The sequence below is a fragment of the Protopterus annectens genome, chromosome 6.part0 (assembly GCF_019279795.1).
Source record: "Protopterus annectens isolate FY-2018-M chromosome 6.part0, PAN1.0, whole genome shotgun sequence".
Classification (NCBI taxonomy): domain Eukaryota; kingdom Metazoa; phylum Chordata; order Ceratodontiformes; family Protopteridae; genus Protopterus; species Protopterus annectens.
The window spans coordinates 1,986,352,544-1,986,373,740 of NC_056737.1; the positions used below are offsets into that span (position 1 = coordinate 1,986,352,544).

A 21,197-nucleotide genomic window follows, 5' to 3' on the forward strand; every position below is an offset into this window, starting at 1 on the left:
GAAATTACAAATGAATAAACTAAACTGAAATAAAATAGAAAGTATTGTTGCCATTCATCTTCAAAACTTAGTTTGTGCATCAGTTCTTACTCAAATTATACAGTAATCCTATATCTTTAGTTTCATGCAAAACTAAATTTTAAATGCCAGTATTACATTATTGAGTGAATACACAGTACCTTATTTTAAATACCCCTTTTTTATCAAAGTCCTCAAGAAAGAAACTACTGAAATGTTCCACTGTGAAATGCAAAAGATATTTAGAGTGCTAGTTAGCGACCTCTAGAATACCATGTTCCTTTGATGTGATCAAGCTAGTTGTCAAAATTAATTTGTAGCACACTTTTTACTCAGTCTTGCCACAGATTACATTCACTTCATGACCCATTAAAGGAAACTAGATATGACACAATTCAATACTTGTACAACAGCATTCTTAGCAGAAATAAAAAGCTAAACATCAGTCCTAAGTGTTAAGGTAATAACAACATTTTGTTATTAAATGGTTTATTTAATGCAAGACACTTAGAAATGAATGTGGTCAAAAAGCAGAAACAACTCAGTGTTATGAGGTTTATGAATTTTAAATAGTCACAAGATTCCAGAGTCCAGTTAGAAAAACATCTTTCAGTTATACAACTGCATATTTATTATAACGTGGGGATTTTAAAAACACAAAAAGAAACAACCATCAGTGAAAAGCCTTCATTTGTTCTGATAAAGCATTTATTTGATTATGAAGCATGGGAATAGTATCTTCCTTTGAGAGAATTTTCTGTCGTTACAGCAAATTTGTTTTTGCAAAGTACATAGCTGCTAAAGGGATTATAGAACTAAAATAGAATATCAGTTGTAGAGCATGATATTAAAATAAAACAGTAAAACTGTATATTATTTTAGGTAAAAAATGAATACCTCTGTTGTTCTTTTAATAAAAAACAAGCATATTTTAAAAGACGTATTCAGTCCTCCTTCCCTCCCTGAACTGTTTGCAATGTTCTGGCCCTTCTCTTTTTTCACTCAAACCTTTATATTCCTTATTTTGTGCTTTCTTTTTTCCTGTCTGCCTTTTCACTTATCAGTTTTTTTACTCTGTTTTTTCTCTTTTTATCATCACTACCTTTCTCCCTCTCCCCTGTAAAGCTATTATCTGTAGATTAATTTCAGTAGTTACTTCCAGCTGTCAGACACCTTTCCACTTATTTCACTCTTTCATCTTATTATTTTTTTTCATAGCCAAGTTGCTGGGCACACAGTTTTTATGCTTTTTTTTTCCAATTTGTAAGTAGTGAATTGAATCTGTTTAGGCATTTCTGTACTATTTATGCTGACTGCATGGATTGCCTTTGTGCTTAAGTTTATGTGTTCTTTACTAAAATGGTTTCCCTCGGCACCTGCTGTGATGCAGCCTTTCCCATTCAGACATCGCAGCCAGCAAGGCATAAATAGCACTAACAGACAAACATGCATAAAAATAAACAATCAAGCACATGACATGATTTGGTTTTAGATAATGTGCACAGTAAATTTAAGACAATATCTTGGTGCAGTAGTGTGAGTTCAGTTTTGCAAAATAGGAAACGTCAGTTTTAACTGGGACTACAGCCACTGCAGCTACCTTGTAGCTCAACATGTTCATCACTGTCTCAGGAATCCTATCTGTTCAACAGTTAAAGCAGAAGTGACATCTGGTAGTGAGAATGAGATGCATGATCTCAGTGGAAATTATTTAAGTTATTACATTTGTTACTAAAAGAAATATTTAGTTAATTAAGAATGAATTAATTCATACACTAAGTTCTAATAGCTGCCTTATTTCCCTCAGGGTTTTGGGGGAGATGAAACCTGTCCTGGCAGGCAGGCAGCGAGCATAAAGTGTGAAAGTAATCCTGGATTGGACAGTAGTTGAGGCAATGTCGTACTAACTTCTTGTCTCATCCTTCATCCACATGGCTTCTTTCTGCACAGAATTTTTAGGAGAACTAAGGTGGTATTCATACTGACTAGGGCACATTTGGCAAGACACTAGAGAAATCCTCTGCTGTTTTATCATGTGCCACAAGATCCTTTGCATTCATAAGAGCCATCATTAACTCAGATGGATGGGACCTTGATATATGAAGGATGGTTACTTGGGAGAGCAGCCCCTTTATTATGCTCCACTGTAGTATCAGTATTGGAAAATGTGTCCAATCACTAGGTGTGGGAGTAAAACCCACAACCTTCTGAGCTTCCAGTATCAAAAGCAAGTAAAGTAACCACTGAGCTACTAGCATGATTTACTTTTGTATTGCATTATGTTATACCTATCTACAAAGAATACTGGTAAGGATTAACATTAAGTCTATGGTGTATATGAATAAACAGCATCTTCCCTCATGTTTTTCTTCCTGCTAAGCTCCTATATTACTTTTGCAGTCTATTACCAATGCAAGTTGAGCTTTGGCATTGACAAATACTTACTTTATTCTGAAACAAATGCTCCCAAAAATTTGTATCAGCATTAAACATTTTATTTTAATGACATAGTCCAAAAGTACAAATGAAAGAAGGTGGCCTACTACAACATTCTTCTTACAGATAGTTTAAAATGCACTAATCGTTATTAAAATGCTTTGATGTTCAGTATGCTACCATTCAGTTGCCATGCCTTTACTTCTAAGGCACCATGAAATTTAAGAAAAGTAGTGACACTCTGTTGAATCGATGTAACAATAAGAACTGCATTTCAGGTTCCCATACGACCTGTCAAGAACATTGAAAGAATATGTTTTTAGATTTCTGCGAATATACAATGCTTTGGCTGAGCCAAGAAATACATAAAAAAACGCATCTTACAGTTAAATGAAAAGAAAAAATAGCTAAATAGATGTGCATTCATTTAAAGAGAGACAGAGACATTGAAAGATGGAGAGCAAATATATTTTGGATTCTACGTACACTAAATATATTACAAAAATCCAGGTACTAACCTTTTGGAGACATGACATTTTTTCTTCAGAAATCAGTTCCATTGATGTTAAAACTAAAACCACAATTCCATACATATTCTTATAAGCAGACACTTCTGTTTCTATGTACCTATTTATCTATCTATATACATATATTTAGGGAAAGGTAGACTGAGCCAGGAGGGTCCGCATTCAGCCATAACCCCATTAAAAAGGCGATACAAAAAAGAAAACATGATGATGACTATTCAGCACTTTTGCACAATGCAATATTTGTTTCTTATTCTACAGTTATGGGCAGCAACAGGTAGGTAGTACTACAGCAATCCTCTAGGCATTGCTGCAAGAAATGCTACGGTCAGGAGGTAGAAGGGAGGTTAATGCATATTATCCATAAACACTTCCCCAGAGTCTTACGTCAGGACTGAAAGAGCATGGAAGAGTAATTCAAAGACAAACTCTACCATGCTGTTTTGGAGTGAAGCGACTGTTGTGTACACTGTCTTTTTATAGTGTACATCTATTGCTGTCCATGGCAGGATAAGGGCAGTTAGCATGGCGGCACCTAACCACAGTGAGGCTGTGTGTGTGTGTGTGTGTGTGTGTGTGTGTGTGTGTGTGTGTGTGTGTGTGTGTGTGTGTGTGTGTGTGTGTGTGTGTCTGCCTGTAGGTGCCTGTGCAACACAGTTGTATGGGTCAATGTGGGAATACTAGTGTAGTTGCTCTAGTTGTACTATGTGTTCAATTCAGAGACATGAAATGAACCACTAATGACTTGTCTGTGCTCCATGTGTGGTTGTTGCATGCCTCTGAATCAAGTGTTGCTATAGTAGTGCTAGCTCACTAGTGAAGCAATAGTTGCACTATAATGATCACATTTCTGAACATGCTGAGTAATTTACAAATGTTTTATATATATATATATATATATATATATATATATATATATATATATATATATATATATATATATTTACAGAGTTAAAATGATATAAATATATTATGAACAGAGTGCATGAACTTTATATATATATATATATATATATATATATATATATATATATATATATATATATATATATATATACATATATACATGTATATTATCTTCTTCTTCTTTCGCTTTTCCCGGTTAGGGGTCGCCACAGCGGATCATCTGTCCGCTCATGATTGGTAGTAGAGTTTTATGGTGTCAAGTTGCCAGCCTGGTGCCCAACCTTCCATGGAAGGCACACACATGCACACATTCATACCTAGGGCCAATTTAGAGTGTACAATCCACCTACAGCATGTCTTTGAGATGTGGGAGGAAACCAGAGCACCCGGAGGAAACCCACGTGAACGCAGGGGGGACATGCAAACTCTGCACCGAAGGCACCCCAGCCAAGAATCGAACCGGAGAACTTCTTGCTGTGAGGTGACAATGCTAACTGCTGCACCACTGTGGCCACCCATATATATGTATATTATATGGGTCTATATTAAATTCTTGAAAGCCGACAATGTCGAATCTGACATTGTCGACACGAGAATAGCGAAACTGCAGAACATCAAAGAGGTAAACGGAAATCTCCATAAGGGGAGATTTCAATTTACTTCAATGTAGTGTGGTCTCAGAGTTGGTATATTTAAGTAGCGAGGGGTTTGGGTGTGCAGGTGGGCTTACCCCCCTGCCTACACCATTTAGTTTTTTTTGTTTTTGATTTTATTTTTTTTTTCGGAACATTCAATGTTTTAACTGTTCAATCACTAAGGGTCGACCTTTAGTGATTCGAACTGTTAAATATTCGATGTTCCAATATATACCCTATTATATATGTATATGTATATTATATAGGTATATGTATGTATGTATGTATGTGTGTGTGTGTGTGTGTGTGTGTGTGTGTGTGTGTGTGTGTGTGTGTGTGTGTGTGTGTATATATATATATATATATATATATATATATATATATTATATATATATATATAGAGAGAGGGAGAGAAAGTACATACAGAGTAAATACACATTACAACCATGATAGTACATGACATATTTAAAGACACAAAATCAATCGGATGTATAACAGGAGGAAGAAAATCATGGCAAAAATCAGGAGGTGCAGCACCCAGAAGGATAAAAAGCACTCTCATAAATCTAAATAAACAACTCAGAGGACAAATAAAGTCTATCAAAGCCAAATTTGAGGTAGGTTTGGCCTCCCAGGCCAAGTACAACCACAAAGCATTATTTAGCTAGGTCAGCAACCTCAAAGGCAATACACAATTGTGTGCGGAGCTCATTGTAAATGGAACCACCTATACTAAGCCAGAAGATATAGCAAGCCTCCTGGCTGATAATTCAGCTCCAACTTTACTCCTCTCCCTCTCAACCTTCCCTCAGGAAATATCATCATATATAACTCCCCCTACTTTCACTAGGGAACAGGTCTTTAATGCTCTTTCTAAGACCAAGAACACTGCATCAATGGACCCATACAATATCCCAGGATGCCTTCTAAATAGCATGAAACATGACCTATCAGGGCCTCTGGAGTTACTATTTAACTGTTGCCTCCAAACAGGCTTCATGCCTCATGAATGGAGAAAGGCAACAGTCATCCCTCTGCACAAAGATGGGCCATCTACAGACCCTGGAAACTACAGACCCATAAGTCTCACAAGTCTTATGTGTAAAGCTATGGAAAGAATTATCATGGAGACAATCAGTAGAGATGTAGTAAACCTCCAGACACTGGACCCAACCAAGTCTGGTTTTGCCAAGCACAGATTGTGCCTAGTCAACCTGGTGGACTTCTTTGAGAAGGTCACCAAAGCAATGGATGAGGGCAAAATCATTCACACTGCCTACCTTGATCTGGCCAAGGCATTTGACACAATACCCCACTTGGGCATTGTTGACAAACTCAAGAAGTTAGGTACAAACCTGTATGTCACCCAGTGGATAGCTAACTGGCTCACAGACAAGGACCCAGGAAGTTAGAATTGGGGAGTCCACCTCTACAAAGAGGCCAGTCACAAGTGGAGTTCCTCAGGGATCAGTCATTGGACCGCTGCTTTTTGGCATTTACTTCTCAGAAGTCAAGACCAATATCAGTGGTCTCTGGCTGACTAAATTTTCAGATGATTGCAAATTAGGAGCTGTCATTTAATCTCACACTTACAAATGTTCTCTGGGAGGGGCTGACACAGACAAATCACTGGTGTCAGAGCCATGGACTAACACTAAATGACAAGAAATGCATAATAATATCCTTTGAGAAGTCATCCATCCCTGGTAACTATTATATTGACAACACTCCCCTTAGAGTTGACCCAGTAGTCAAGGACTTAGGGATGCACATAGATCATAATCTAGCCTTTGATCATCATGTATCTACAGTGGTGAGGAAATCATTCTATGTTGCACAACTTATATACAAAGGTATGGCATCTATGTCCAAGGAAGTCATTGTTCCACAGTGTTTGGCCTTCATCAGACCTATCATTGAGTACAATGCACATATCCAATGACTGGAATGTCCACAGTGGTTCCTCACTAAAAGAATACAGGGTGTAAGTAATATGTCTTATGCAGACTGCCTCAAGGCCCTATCCCTGTATTCTGTCTCCTATAGGCTTTTGAGGGGAGATCTATGCCTGGCATACAGGGCATTGCCAGACCCCACTCCGAAGGACCTCTTGCATATCCACAAAAAAACAGTACCAGAATTACCCTTTCTAAAGACTTAAACCTTGCCTGTGATATAAATAGGACCTGCTGGACAGATAGGTATGCATCCCAGAGACTACCCCATCTATGGAACAGGCTCCCCATCCATGTGAAGCAGAGTTCCTCCCTAACTCAATTCAAGTGCAACTTGGACAATTGTATGAGAAACTGGAAATTCGTCCCTGGTTTGGCACCTATGTCTCTGATGCAAACAGGTAACCTGTAAATGGTTCATCTCCCAGGCCCATGCTTACACTTATCAAGGGCATCAGAACTTGTCAGAGATTTGGGATGCATGGCTAGGCTTAAAAAGGCCTTTGTGGTCATTAGCCTAGTAAACACCTATGAACCTATGAACAAACACATACGTAGCTGTATAATAATTTGGTTATTTTGTTAAGAGTTTTCCTTACTCTAATATGTATTTGTTGTGTGAATAGAATGTGAGTTTTCAGTAACAGAACTGTGCATGAACTCTTTTTACAGATGGGCTTTCAGCATATTTCTTTAAAGATAGTGAGTAAGGTGTCTGTGTGATTTTTAAAACAAAGAGAGTTCCATAGCTTTGTTCTTGCTACTAAGAAGGCCTTTGATGATAATGTGCAATAAAGTGGGTGGATTGTGTTGTGAAGTATGGAGTAAATGGATATAGGTTCTTGGTGTGAGGGTGAGTCAGGGGATGGACATCATCTAAGGCTTATTCGTTTGTATATTGAAGTGGCTAAGCTAATCTGGGCTTGTAATGGAAAAGTGCCAGATTGAGACAGTTATGTTTAATTTTTGTTAAGGCACCATGCAGTGGGAAGCTTAATTTAAGCATGTCTGAAGATGTAGGATTGTTATCTAGGGTGTTTGTAGTATCTGATAGGGAGTAAGTTAGTACTGATATGATAGTGCTATTTACTTGGAGGTTTTTTGCTCTGATTCCACTGCTGTTGATAATGGTGATGAAATACATTAGCAAACAGGTTGTAAGGGACAGATTAACAAAGCTACTATGTGCAGATGATTTGGCATTACAAGCAAACTCTGGGCAGGAATGTCAGAAAATTATAGGAGAATGGAATGCAAAACTGAAGGCACATAGGATGAAACTGAGTGCAGACAAGAACAGTGATCAAGACAGCAAAGGGATGAAATCAGGAGAAGCTGAAAAGGGAAAATAGTGGAACAAGTTAACAGCTTCAATTATCTGGGACGGGGTGGTTGAGAAGAAAGGAAGTATGAATGAAAAGGTCATAGCTAGAATCAGGGGAGCTACAGACAACTGGCACAGAGTGCCAGGAGTAGTGTGTGCCAGAAGAATGCCAAAGAAACTGAAACTTAAGATGTACAAAATAGTGGTACAAGCAATACTTCTATACACTACAGAAACATGGGCAGTGAAGGCAGAGCAACTAATTACCTAGAGATGATGGAAAAGGAAGTGACTGAGATGGGCAGTAAGATGCACATTGTGGGACAGAACGAGAAATGATGACATCAGAGCAGAAGCCAAAGTTGCTCTAACTGCGGAGGAGAACAACAATAACAGATTACAATGGATTGGGCACATGTGCAGGAAAGCAGAAGATTTGGTGAACATGATTTGGGAGAGATGGGGAGCAGGAAAGAGGAAATGAGGACTTGCAACAAAGAGATGGATGGATTGTGTGAGGGAAGACTTGTGGGAGACATGGCTGTCAAAGAGCTAGGAAAGAGGCGCTGAATAAAAAGAGGTGGCAACAGCTGATGTGATGCCTGAACTTATGTACAAAATGGGGGAAATGGGAGTTGATGATGATTATGATGATAATGATGATGGGAAACTTATGATGAAGAGGAGAAAGAGATTTCTTCACCCCTTGGAATTTCTGTATTTAGAATAAGGCCAGTCCATGCTCCTAAAGATAAGAATTGATATATCCATCTGATGGTGTTCCTTGTAGGGCTGGAAGATAGAGGAAACTTGATGTATAAATAAGACATACAGGGTTTGTTTTGTAGAAATTATTAATTAAAAATATGTTAGTTATTACTATAATAATATTCTTAATGAATCTGCTGTAAATTGTTTGGTGGTCATGACGAAAGGAACAAATAACTAGATCTTTAACATTTAGAAGATAGTTTAAATAGAGAGTATGTTTAACATTTTGATGTTTAAAAATGCAATTAGTATTAGACCTAGTATGGACTTCCACTGGTTGTTTTGAGAGATTGAACTGGCAGATTCATAGACACTCTGCAACTTATTCTTGAAGGTATTTTCTAAACCATTCCAAACTTAAGTTGAATGCTAAAAGGTGGAAAAATCTGGTGTAACTTTTGTGGGAGCCTGAGTCCGATGTCTAAGCTACATCTTTGAATATAGTCCCACTTAGATTGTTACTTTCCACATGTCTGTAGAACTGGCCAGTGAGTGAGAATGACATTGCATATGTTATGCCCTCTTCCATATTGATTTGTACATAAAGACTTGTTTTATGATGCTATTATATTCTGAAATAGCCTTTTCTACATTTTGAGTTTCTCTGTTATATTCATGTTAACTATAAATGTGAAACTTGCAATTCTGTAGCATAAACTGTGAGTTCAAAGACAATGCAGTGAATGTCAAAACTTGTAATGCCTTTAAAGCTTTTGACTCCCTTATAGCTTCTGACATGGGAAATTGTGCTGCCTGGAACCATACCACTTATATATAGTAACTCCAGGATTGCTTTATCTAAGTGTAAAAACAATATTTCAGGGTACTGCAACCTTGAGCCAAGTATATATTCCAGATATTCACATTTATAGTCTTGCTGTTTTGAAGAAAACAGATATGGTCCTGGCAGACATGTAGCAAAGGAGTTTGGTATGTACGGTGACTCCCTCATTTTACATCCCTACCTCTGCCCCAGCTCCATACCTGTCCTTGCCCTGATTGAGTTTCATCCCTACATTTCATTAAAATACACAAGTAATGACCTGTCATATTACAACTGCATTTTACTGTAAACAAAATATTCTTGATTTGCTATATGAAGAACATGGGACAAATTTAATGTATTCATTTTGAAGAATATTCATTAGATTAGTAACAGACTCAAATGATTTACCCTTTATAATGCTGTGGGGTTATGTAAAACAACATAATGAAGCCTCCCTAATTCAGATGCAAGTACTTTAGCATTCACAAGATAGAATTTCAATCAGTTTGAGCAAATTTATACCTGAAGCATAAGCAGGGAAACTTCATTCATTGAGACTGTCAGAAATCATTGAATATAAAACAGAGTATTAGCTAAACTGTGAATTTACATTAATTATTTATATAAAAGATTAAGAACATTTGAAAAAAAAAAAACATCTCACACCGGATGACTCTCAGGAAATTTAGTAATGGAAATGTTCACTGAATTGGTATGTCTGATCTCTGAGAATATCTTCAATTTAAGATATGTTTTTCTGAGTCCTGTGCAGTCTTTGTTCCTTCATCTATCAATACTGTGATGTAAAATGCCAGAGCATGAAGATAGATATGACAGGATGAGAACTAATCGTGCTATTCATGCCACCATTATACACAGATCAAAGAATATCCTAAACAAAATGGCCTAGATGCTATTACCAAGACTAAATTAACATTTATTTTTCTTACCTCCCACATGATCTTTTTGAGCACTACTAGCACCCAGATGATGCATTCATTCCATTTAAGGGGTGACAGCCATGTTTATTCTTCCCTGACCAAGGTAAGAGCCCTATGCTCATTTGTTTCCCCACAAGGGCACAGAGTCTTACATATATATTTGCTCTACTATGGAGTGAGACTTGTGTGCCTGGGTGGAAAAGGCTTTTCTTGATCATATAGTCCCCCTGTTCCTATACCTAAACCCTCTTTTTGGCGAATTTAATTCCCAGAATGCTGCTTCCTAGAAAATGCGTGCATGCATCAGACACTTATAATCAGCAACTCTGGCTAATGTGCGATATTGTCATCATACTGTCGTATATAGTGCTTGAAGTACCCTGACACTCCTGATAGTTTTAGCAGAGTAGCAGGCCAAACTATCTTCCCCCTGAATGTGCGAGCAGGAAATAGCTACTTATTCATGTTCTCCCCTGCCTGGCTCCTCCAGCTCACAAGCTGCTAAGTGAACGTGGGTTGCTGGGTTATAGTCAGGTTTTCAGCCCTCTTCATCATGAAGTTGGGCTCATACTTAATTTTTTAGCATGTTCAGTACTTTCTCCCATAATTTTCACAAATTTCCTTTAAACACCCAAAAAAGTGGTCATTTGAGATATATTTTTACATACGTCTGTGTGTGTGTGTGTGTATATATATATATATATATATATATATATATCTGTGTGTGTGTGTGTGTGTAGGATGCTCAGCCTCAGGATTCATTTCACATTGCTTCAATAATACCATTAGCAGACATAATTTCCACTAATTTATACTTATCTAATCTGCTAAGGAACCCTTGACAGCTTCATTATCCACTAGACACAGCATTTCAGTGTAGACATAAAATATTGATACCATGCCTTGATCTTCCCTATATGACACTGAATTTATCCTATAGACCACTGTGAAGATATCCTTTATCATTACTGTTTGAAATATGGACTAGAATAAATAATTGCATTTCATATGATTGATGCTTGAGAAACCACTTTTGGATGATGGAATTTGTAGTACCATGGCAAAACTAAAATGGGAATCATTGTCCTGATTTATATTTTATTAAAATACCCACATGCTTTTGTTCCTGTGTTAATTCCTTGGTAGATTAAAAAAGGACCACTTGCAACAGACAGTTTTTATATAAATCTGTTTCTCCTCCACCACCATCCCAAAGTAAGTTAACAAATTATACATATGGCTGTCTAAATTAATTTCTTTTACCCTTGAGCATTAATCTGATACATGCTCAAGTGCTGAACAAAAAGTTATAATAACAGCATTATGAAGCAAAAATTTGTTAAAACTCTTACAAGTTAATGCCAAAGTCAGTTAATTCAATACCTTTCCAGGGACTGAGAAATAACTCCAGTGCTAGTGTTAAGATGTGCAGCAAAAGGGGGCTGTTAACATATTGCAGAGCTTTGTGATTTAGAGACATGTTAGCCGTAATGAGATAAGTCCTCATTGCTGGCTAATATACATGTCTTTCAAGTGCCTTTATCTACCTGGAGTATAATCAGCACTTAGCTGGCAGACACTCCACTTCATTCACTTCCCTATACACACACACACACACACACACACACACACACACACACACACACACACACACACACACACGCACACACATGCGCACACACACACGCACACACACACACTGCTGTTTGTCTGCCCTCATAAGTCAAAGATGATTGCAATCAGTTCGTTCAGAGTTGTGTGCCTGGGTGGAAGAGGTCTTTCTTGGCCACATAGTCTGCCTGTCCCTATACCTAAATCCTCTTTTTGGTGGATGTAACTCCCAAAATGCTGTTTCCAATGAAACTCTCAGTCACATTTCAGAAATTATCCCTGATGTCATCTAGTGTTCCTCCTGGCTATGTCTTAAAGCCTATCCCCACATGGACATGCCCCCATTCCTCTCAACTGTTTTTGGTTTTACAGGACACTCCCTCATAACTTATGAACTGCTGTGGTCCTTGAATGATGCCAAAGGTTAGAGTATCATACTTATGTGAAAAAAAAAAAAACTTGCTATCATAGCTTATAAGTTAGCATAGTGGGTTAATGCTACCGTTTCTTGTGTCAAGGCTGCAGGGATTAGCCCCCCCCCATTTCTACTATACATTTTTTTTTTCAGTTTTAGATAATATTTTATATTATCACTGGTGACCTAGTGGAGGTACATAAGGCCAATATCCTTTATGGGCAGTGGGAGGATGCACAGTTTGAATTGTGTGCCTTTATGGCACATTCTGCAGTTCCTCTAGTGTTTCATGTTCCCCTGACCCACATAATGTTTCTATATTTCTAAGTGCCTTTAATACACAATATGCAGGGTATCCCTGTTGTCTAGTGATCCCCACCCCATTGATACTGCAGGATTTACTCGCTAGTGTTGGGCAATGTGGAGATATGACAGCTCCCGCACACACACACACACACACACACACACACACACACACACACACACACACACACACACACACACACACACACACACACACACACACACACACACACACACACACACACACACACACAAAACTACCTGTCAGCTAAACTCCCCAGCACTTACCTCTGCTGTGATGGGTGAACACAAGCTTTTGAGCATGTTTATTAACACGAGCATCCATGAATGGTCGTGTTAATTTACTCAGGCATTTCAGGTAAGAGAACAAGGCTAATTAGCTTGTGCCTGTCCCTTGAATGCCTCATTAGCATTTAATATGATTACATTTGCAGATATTTCAAAAACAAGGCTTTGTGCTAAAACAAGAAATACCAATGTTTATTTCCTAGTCATAATCTGTTTAAAGCTAATGCAGTTTGAGTAGCAATGCATAGGTATAAAAACTGATTTTATGACATTTATTTCATACTGTAATCTGGATAGATATGAAAATTCTCAATGGCCCAGATTCAGAAGCAATTTGCACACTGCTTCATGTGAAATAGTACAATGAGTGATGCTACAAAGAGTAGGGCTAATTCAAAGACATTGGTAATACTATTGCACTACCCAGGGAAATAGTGCAGTCAGTATCATATGCAAAAGACCATATAATGATATGCAGATGACTGACAATATGGAAACGAAAGCAATTGCAAATGTAAATGAGGGTAAACAACGTGTTGGCATGGTTCAGAAGCATGTAATAATACTGTAATGAGCCAGTTCAGGCAGCAGATTTATACATCACTATTTCTCATTCAGCAGAGAAAACCAAGTGCAGTAAGATGCTAGGAGTAGCACATGTATTAGCCAAATAGGATCTGTTTGGGGCTTCCCTTACCATCAGTGCCTGTCATAGTGCATGTCATCACTTTTGTATCACACAAGTATGTTTGTGACTGCATTCCATCACTTTCACAACAGGGACATAGCTGAAACTCTGTAGTGTTGACAGAGACACTGTACAATATCTTTAGACATACGCTATCCTTATATGAAATTATACTGGATGCATGGAATACCCATCTATGTGAACATTCAAATATGTTAGGCATTGACCATCCTTGCTATGGGGATCTTCCATCAGCCACAAACTGAGAAAAATAGAACCAGAACTAAAAACAATAAACCAGGTAACCACAAAGCTAGCTCTGAAATTGATTTTGGGGCTAGCTTTGTGGTTACTTGTTTATTGTTTTAGCTCTGGTCCGATTTTGGAGCTAGATTTGTGGTTACCTTTCTGCAGCCATCAGGAGACAGCATAAGAGTTTCAAAAACACTTGCATCACATATTCTAAATCAGTTCATCGATGTCATGCTGCAACATATGGATGAGAATGTGTGGTTCCCATGGACTGCAGAAGGTAGAAACACCACTATATGGGCATTCTGTAAAATAGTTCATTTCCCTGATAGGATCACTGACTGAACCCATATCACCATCAAGGTCCCCATCCACAACACATGATTTATGATATGTCAGTCAAACGGCTTTCCACTTTATCAGCAGCCAGGTGGTGTGCAATGCACATGGTATTTAGAATTAATTCATGCATCGAGGCTGTCACAATGATTTCCAAATCTGGTACCTCTCCAACTTATACCTGTGATTTGGGCAGGGTAATTTCCCATTGGGGCATCTAATTGTTATGTGCACTCACTCCCTACTACCATGATGCACAAGTAAGCTGTAGTATGTTTCAGATACCTGCAGCAAGAGGTTTGCAGTGCTGCTCAACATAGTTTTATGCAAAGACCTATGGCATGGATTCACAACTGAAGTGACAGTCAGAATGGAGCCAGCAGTGGAACATGTGCTTAGTGAGGAATTATTGGAGGAACTGGCTGCTGGGGAACCACATGCAAGGTTGTGATAGGCATAATATACTGCAACACAGGGGACAGCAGAATCAGGTTTGCAACTCTGGGCCAGAATAGAGTAGCAAAGAATAAAACTATACATGCAATGCAAAACCCAGGATATGCAGTACAGTGCATTGACTAACCACACTGTGCATCAGACATTATCTTATCCACATAAGTTGTCATCATTTGCACAGATGGATTAGGGCATACTGACAGTGATGACCACAACTACATAGGTGTATGGAGGATAGAACTAAGGGAAAGTTGGAAGCATTTCTGGGATACATTGCTAGGAGATTGGAAGAGCTGGGTATACTGTGTAGTGAGAGAGTGAAGCTTCGTGAGGTTGACAGACGGCCAGATAGTTTCAGTTATCATACAGTACTGGTGCAGGGGGACCTCATGCAGCAGATGGCAGAGAGTGCATAAGTATGGATGTTGCAGGCTGGTAGGATGTAGATTGTGGATGGAATCAGTTATGGGTGCATCTCCTTTGTGGAATGACACTGTCATCAACAGTGGCAGATCAACTGTACATTTGACCCTGGGTGATTTTCAAACCATGGACCCTGCTCACACATGTTTTTTGGACTATGCATAAATGCTCATTTTTGTTTAATTTTTTTTCTTGAATAAAACCATTTGAATTGCTGTCATTAAAATCCATCAATGTCCATACCTATCAGTTATAGCCATTTGATTGAATGTGCCTCAGATGTCTGACTAAGATAAATCTGTCCAAAGTAAATTGTTCCAACTTCCTTTGCACACTAGACTTGCAAAGTAATCTCATCCACAGACAGACCCCTAAGCCACCAAGTAATTATAGCCCCATTGTTGACTATGTCAGATGTCTGATAATTATAAAAATAATCATTGAAATACCAATGTATATCAATTTTGTATCATGTAGACACACAGTAGCCCAAGTTTCCAACTTTTTTCACATAAATGCATACAAGTCCTGCAAAACTAAACTGTCTAAACTGAGCAAAGAAGAGGGTAAGTTACTTTCATCCACAGACAGCCCCCACCCCACCCAGCAGTTATAGCCAGTTTTCTGGGTACACCTCATCTGACTGTGAATCAAAGTAATACCTCTTAGAGCAAGAATTGGGGACAAAGCCAAAAAACAATAAGGGACGAAGACTTAGAATCACAGACAGATTTCTTTAGAAAGCTGCTAGAATAACAGTTTTACATGAGCATGAGAATACATTTTCTGAAGAGTATGAAGTCTGAAATTCAAATGTCTGTCCTTATGTACTAACTACAATGCTCAATGTTTTGCCACAAACCACAAATTGTATGAGAGGCAGATCAAAAATATTTGCAAAATCAGGGACAGTTGAGAGCTATATAATTTCAACTGTATTTCACATAAGCAACAGCCATAAATATTCCAACTTATTTCACATAAATGCACATTAGTTCTGCAAAGCCAAGTGATTAGCTGAGCAAAGAACCATAGGATAAGCTACATTCGTCCACAAAAGATCCCATCCCATCCAGCACAGTTACAGTTACTGTGTCATGTAAACTTCATCTGGCCGTGATGAATATATATATATATATATATATATATCAACTTCTTAGCATAATAATCAGTAACAACTTTGAAAAATAATTAGGGTAAAGGCCCCAAATCAGGGACAGATTTTAAATATTGCTCTTAAATACTTAAAAAGTTTCTACAATAAAAAATTTGCATTGGTATACATTTTCTGAAGGAAATGAAATATGTAAAGTCAGATGTATGTCATTATTTAGTTACTGCAGTCCTCAATTATTTGCCATTTAACTAAAAAGTGTATGTAACCTGGACCAAAAATGTGAGTCAGTCAGTCAAAATATGTGATATCAGGTACATTTTCAACTTTGTTTCACAGCTGGCAGAGAATAAATATTACATTGTATTTCATACAGATGCACACTACTCATGTAAAATCAAACTTTAAAATGAGCAAGCAACAAGAAAGTAAATTGCTTTCATTCACAGCTAGCCTCCCGCCAATTTAGCAGCTACAATCCTCAATGATATGCTCCAAAACCACATGTTTTATGATGCACAGATCAAAATGTAAATCAGATTCAGGGAACTAAATCAGTGACAGTTCCAACTTTGTTTTATACAAACAGTTGTCAGACAATAGATATGCCAATATATTTCATGCAAATGCATAGTATCACTGTACAGCCTGACTTTAAATAATGTAATGACAAGTGGATAAGTTGCTTTCATACCAGCCAGCCCCCCCCCCCCCCATTTAGTGGTTGCAATCCTCAAGAATTTGCCAGAAAACCAAAAATTTTATGAGGCAGAAACCAAAACATGAAACAAAACCAAGGACAGTTTGCAACTTTGCTTACATCCAAAGAACAGCCAGAAAGTCAAACAGTCAGACTTCAAAGTGAGCCGATGACAAGCTGTTTTCATCCAGATATTAAAATGATCATATGGCAAGATGATAAGTTGCTTTCATCTACAGCCCCCCCTACACACACACACACACACACACACACACACACACACACACACACACACACACACACACACACACACACACACACACACACACACATTTAGTAGTTACAATCTACATTTATTTACCAGGAAACCACAATTTTACTACTCACAGACCAACATATGAGACAAAGTTAGGGACAGTTGCAAAATCATGAACAGTTTCAAATCTGTTTCACAGACAAACTGAGCAAACAACAAGTTGCTTTCCTCCATGGCTAGCCTAAAGCTTCATCCTGACTACAACTATCAAAGTTATATCTGGTCAACTGCCAAGATAAAAAATACTTTCCTCAAGTTACTGCGAGCCTCTGTACAGCAGTCCACAGCTGTATAATATACTATTTGACATTCCTAGGCTTTCTGCTTGTTGTTGTGCCAAAGAATCATCTGAAGGTAACAAACCGAAAGTTGAGGTTATTATATAAGATCACTGGAGGCTATTTGTTTATTTATTTCTAAGTTAAGAAATGGTTCTTTATTTAGAAAAAATAAATCAATAAAATAATGTCACCAGCCTGTGCTTTACATGGACAAATGGTAGATACTGTAAGAAAATAAAGGAAATACTCACAGTGTCTGCCATTTACAGTTTTTTTATACTGAAACATGTTAAGAATTGCTATATTCAGCACTTAAGCTAACTAAAATGAGCCAACAGTGCTGAACAGAACAAAACTTTTTAAAATTAAATTAATCTGTTGGCTGACCAGGCCTCTCTGGAACTGTGGGCCATGGGTAACTACCAGAATTGCCCTTATTGTAATTCCCCACTGGTCATCAGCACCTACTGGTAAGGATGAGGTAGAACTGCATGACACTAATGTCCTCATTATATAATGCAAAGGGCTACCACTGAGGTTATATTCTTGAGGCTAACCCCATTGTGCCACTGCAGTCTCACCACCAGTAGGTGGTGGTGTCGAAGTGGCAGTCTATGACCGTTGGGTGCCTGCCTTGTGGGGTGTGCCCACAGTGAATACAAAGGGGAGGTGGGTATAGGTATGGTGACTTCCATGGCAGGCAATGCCGCAATACTCCATGATGGCTCCATAGCTGCAAAGTTGTCATCCAACTTCCTTAGCAGACATGTCCCCTCTGTCCCTATAAACTACAGGTGTATGCAGAAATTGCAAACCCTTACGTATGTCATCACATATACAAAGCAGCTAATCATCTCCATCATGGCACTGATGGCATCTATCTATGACTGCATCACTGACCTACACATCCATTGATTTATGTACAGTGTGACACCTAGGTTAGACAACAAGTAGGAGTCATGGCACTGATTTCCACCAGCACAGAGCTCCTCCATGCTTTCTTCATATATGCAGTGGTGCTACTCCCCACTGCTACCATGTTGGCAAGTGGCAACCATACACCCTGTGTTAGGCTGCCAGGGTGGCCTGTCTCTCTGTAGGCAGCAGGAAGCATGGATAGGAACTAGAGCCAGCACACCAGTGTTAGTGGATGGAGGTAGCAGGGTTGCTGACAATGGCACTGTGCTGTCTATGCCATGAATAGGCTGCCACCATTGTCAGGCATTGGAGCTGCACTGACATTGAGCATGCTGTTATTTTACACCTCACAACTCTACCACCTCTGAAATCAGGCAAAAAAAACACCCACATTCATAAATGAGCATGTGTGGCAATCCCATACCATACCTCTCAACCTCTTAGTGCAAGAAATCTAGACAATTATGAAGTCTGAAATTCAAATGTATGTCATTATTTAATGACTTTAACTGTCAGTGATTTGCCAGAAAAACACAAATTTTATGAGAAACAGACTGAAAATACAAGTTAAAAACTGGACATTCTGCAAAAATCTAGACAGTTGAGAGGTATGCCCATACCCAATTATAAACAGAATGAGCACATACATACCTTGCAGCAGATGTCACAGCAAAACATCTAAGACATATCTATGGGAGAAGTATGGTTATGTTTACCAGCTGCAAACTCATGACAGTGGTGCATAACCAGACATGAGTAGTGGCATATACTAATACCAACCTGGCGCATCCAGTTCAGTTCCCTTATTCCGATTTCACTAGGTAGCAGTGCCCTCTCACTAACCCCAAAGAGAGACATCACAATTTCCACTGTATCATGGAGAGTTGTATGTAATGGCGGTCCTCCAGCTCTTCCCATTTATTCCTGTGTAATGACATAATGTGGCAGACCTGTTGTGGTCACTAATGGCATTCATAGCTGTCACAAGATCCTGCCACAAATGGTTGCTGAAGTCTGCATCAATCTTATCTATATTTAGACTGTACCTGCAACATGAGTAGGGCCTATAATAGCACTTTTGTCTTTGCTGACCACTTTGCTGTTGCTGTTTTGTGCCATTGCATTACATATACACAGGAACATGCATTTATGGTCAATGCCTAGGCACAAATTGGTAACTCTTACCCTATAACATTTCTACACCCATCCTGTAGCTTTGATTGCAACATGTAACATGCCTGCAATACTGTGTTTTTATGGGTCACTTTCCCACAGCAAGCCAATTTGGATAGTGTGGAAAATAATTGCTCTGAACATATGGCCTGTGATCTGCCTGTACAGAGCTATGGGCCTCAAGTAACACTGAAGTGTGCCCTATATGCACACTTCTACAGTATAACCTATGTATAAGGTGATACTCTCCACCTCCCCCTTTTTTGTGTATGTCGCTGGACCCCTACAGCAGAGTTTGTTCCTTTGAACACATCCCTCTCTGTCTGTGTTGCCAACAACATGGCTAGTCCAGCAATCCCTTTCATGCAGCAATCGATCAGTTGGGCAGGGGACAGAAGGACTGTATCATCTCTGTTCTCATTCCCATTTCCCACCCCATCCCCTGCATGGTCAGCCCTACTGTTTGCTGGCTGTTGTTGAGCAAGCCCTCCATACAGCAAAGAAACCCACTCTACATTCTCACCTGCTGATAACCTATGCTCCCTTACCACAGCTGCTGCTAAGTTTGTGTGTCTGCGCGCAGTGTGTGTGTGTGTGTGTGTGTGTGTGTGTGTGTGTGTGTGTGTGTGTGTGTGTGTGTGTGTGTGTGTGTGTGTGTGTGTGTGAGTGTGTGCGCAGACTGTGTGTGAGGGTTGGTGTATATCTATATGTATGTGTAAAACAATGTGAAATTATCTGTCAAAATATATGCTCTGTATGCTACTGCACTGTCAATAGCTCAGAGACCACAGCTTTTATCTCATTTTTATTGGCCTTGTAGCATAGTAATAATGGCTAATGAGTTTATGTCACTGAAATTATTCAGAATCAAAAAAAAAAAGCATTCTGTCAGCACTACAGTGTGTGTGGGGCCCGTGCCAGCCCTTGCACATGCCTGTTAGTCCATAGTATTATCTGGCCATGCTCAGGCAGTTTTATAGAACAACACACAAATCTGGTCTTGACAAATTGCACAAGAAGCTTGTACAGGTGTGATGCACCTAAGGTCAATGGGTAGTGTCATACTGAAATGGTAGTCTACTGTGTATGTGCCGGTAGAGCCACACTACCATGTCTGTAGGGTGTGCAATTGCTAACCCCCTCCAATAGTTTGCACATGTCTGTTGTGGATGTGCTAATACACATTCCCATTGGGCTGCCTCACATTGTTGTACTGCCAACTGATGCACACCACAAGGCCTCCATGACATGCATTTATGTGGCTCAGCTACCATCTTCACTGCTAGTTTCAACCTGGTGAGTGGGTTTCTAGAAGGCTTGAATTTGGAGGGGCTCTTGTATGGTGCAGCAGGAAATTAAAGATTTTCTTTCCCCTGCTGTATTTGCACCACTAGGAATGCCTGATGCAGGACTCATCTGAGGGCCCCAGTACAAAGTGGATGCCTGTCACTTGACTTGCCAAGGGTTCAGGGTACATGTAATGCACTGATGCCATACTTGTATAGCTGTGCTTCACCTGCTTAGCAGAGCACTACCTAGGTGTACACTGTTGGTAAAGAGTGTAATCGCATATGTTTCTGCTTTGCTTCTATGACTCATATACATTTTAAATGCATGTGT

General features: G+C 38.9%; 1 protein-coding gene across 1 annotated transcript in view; it reads right to left on the reverse strand.

Moving 5' to 3' along the window:
* Window positions 1–2,495: 2,495 nt before the first annotated feature.
* Window positions 2,496–21,197, reverse strand: part of LOC122805018 (acetylcholinesterase collagenic tail peptide-like) — a 951,363-nt gene continuing 932,661 nt past the window's right edge. Inside the window, exon 17 of the mRNA XM_044075274.1 lies at window positions 2,496–2,745. Coding sequence (XP_043931209.1) covers window positions 2,676–2,745 — 70 coding nt within the window. The 3' untranslated portion in view covers window positions 2,496–2,675. The remainder of the gene's footprint in view (window positions 2,746–21,197) is intronic.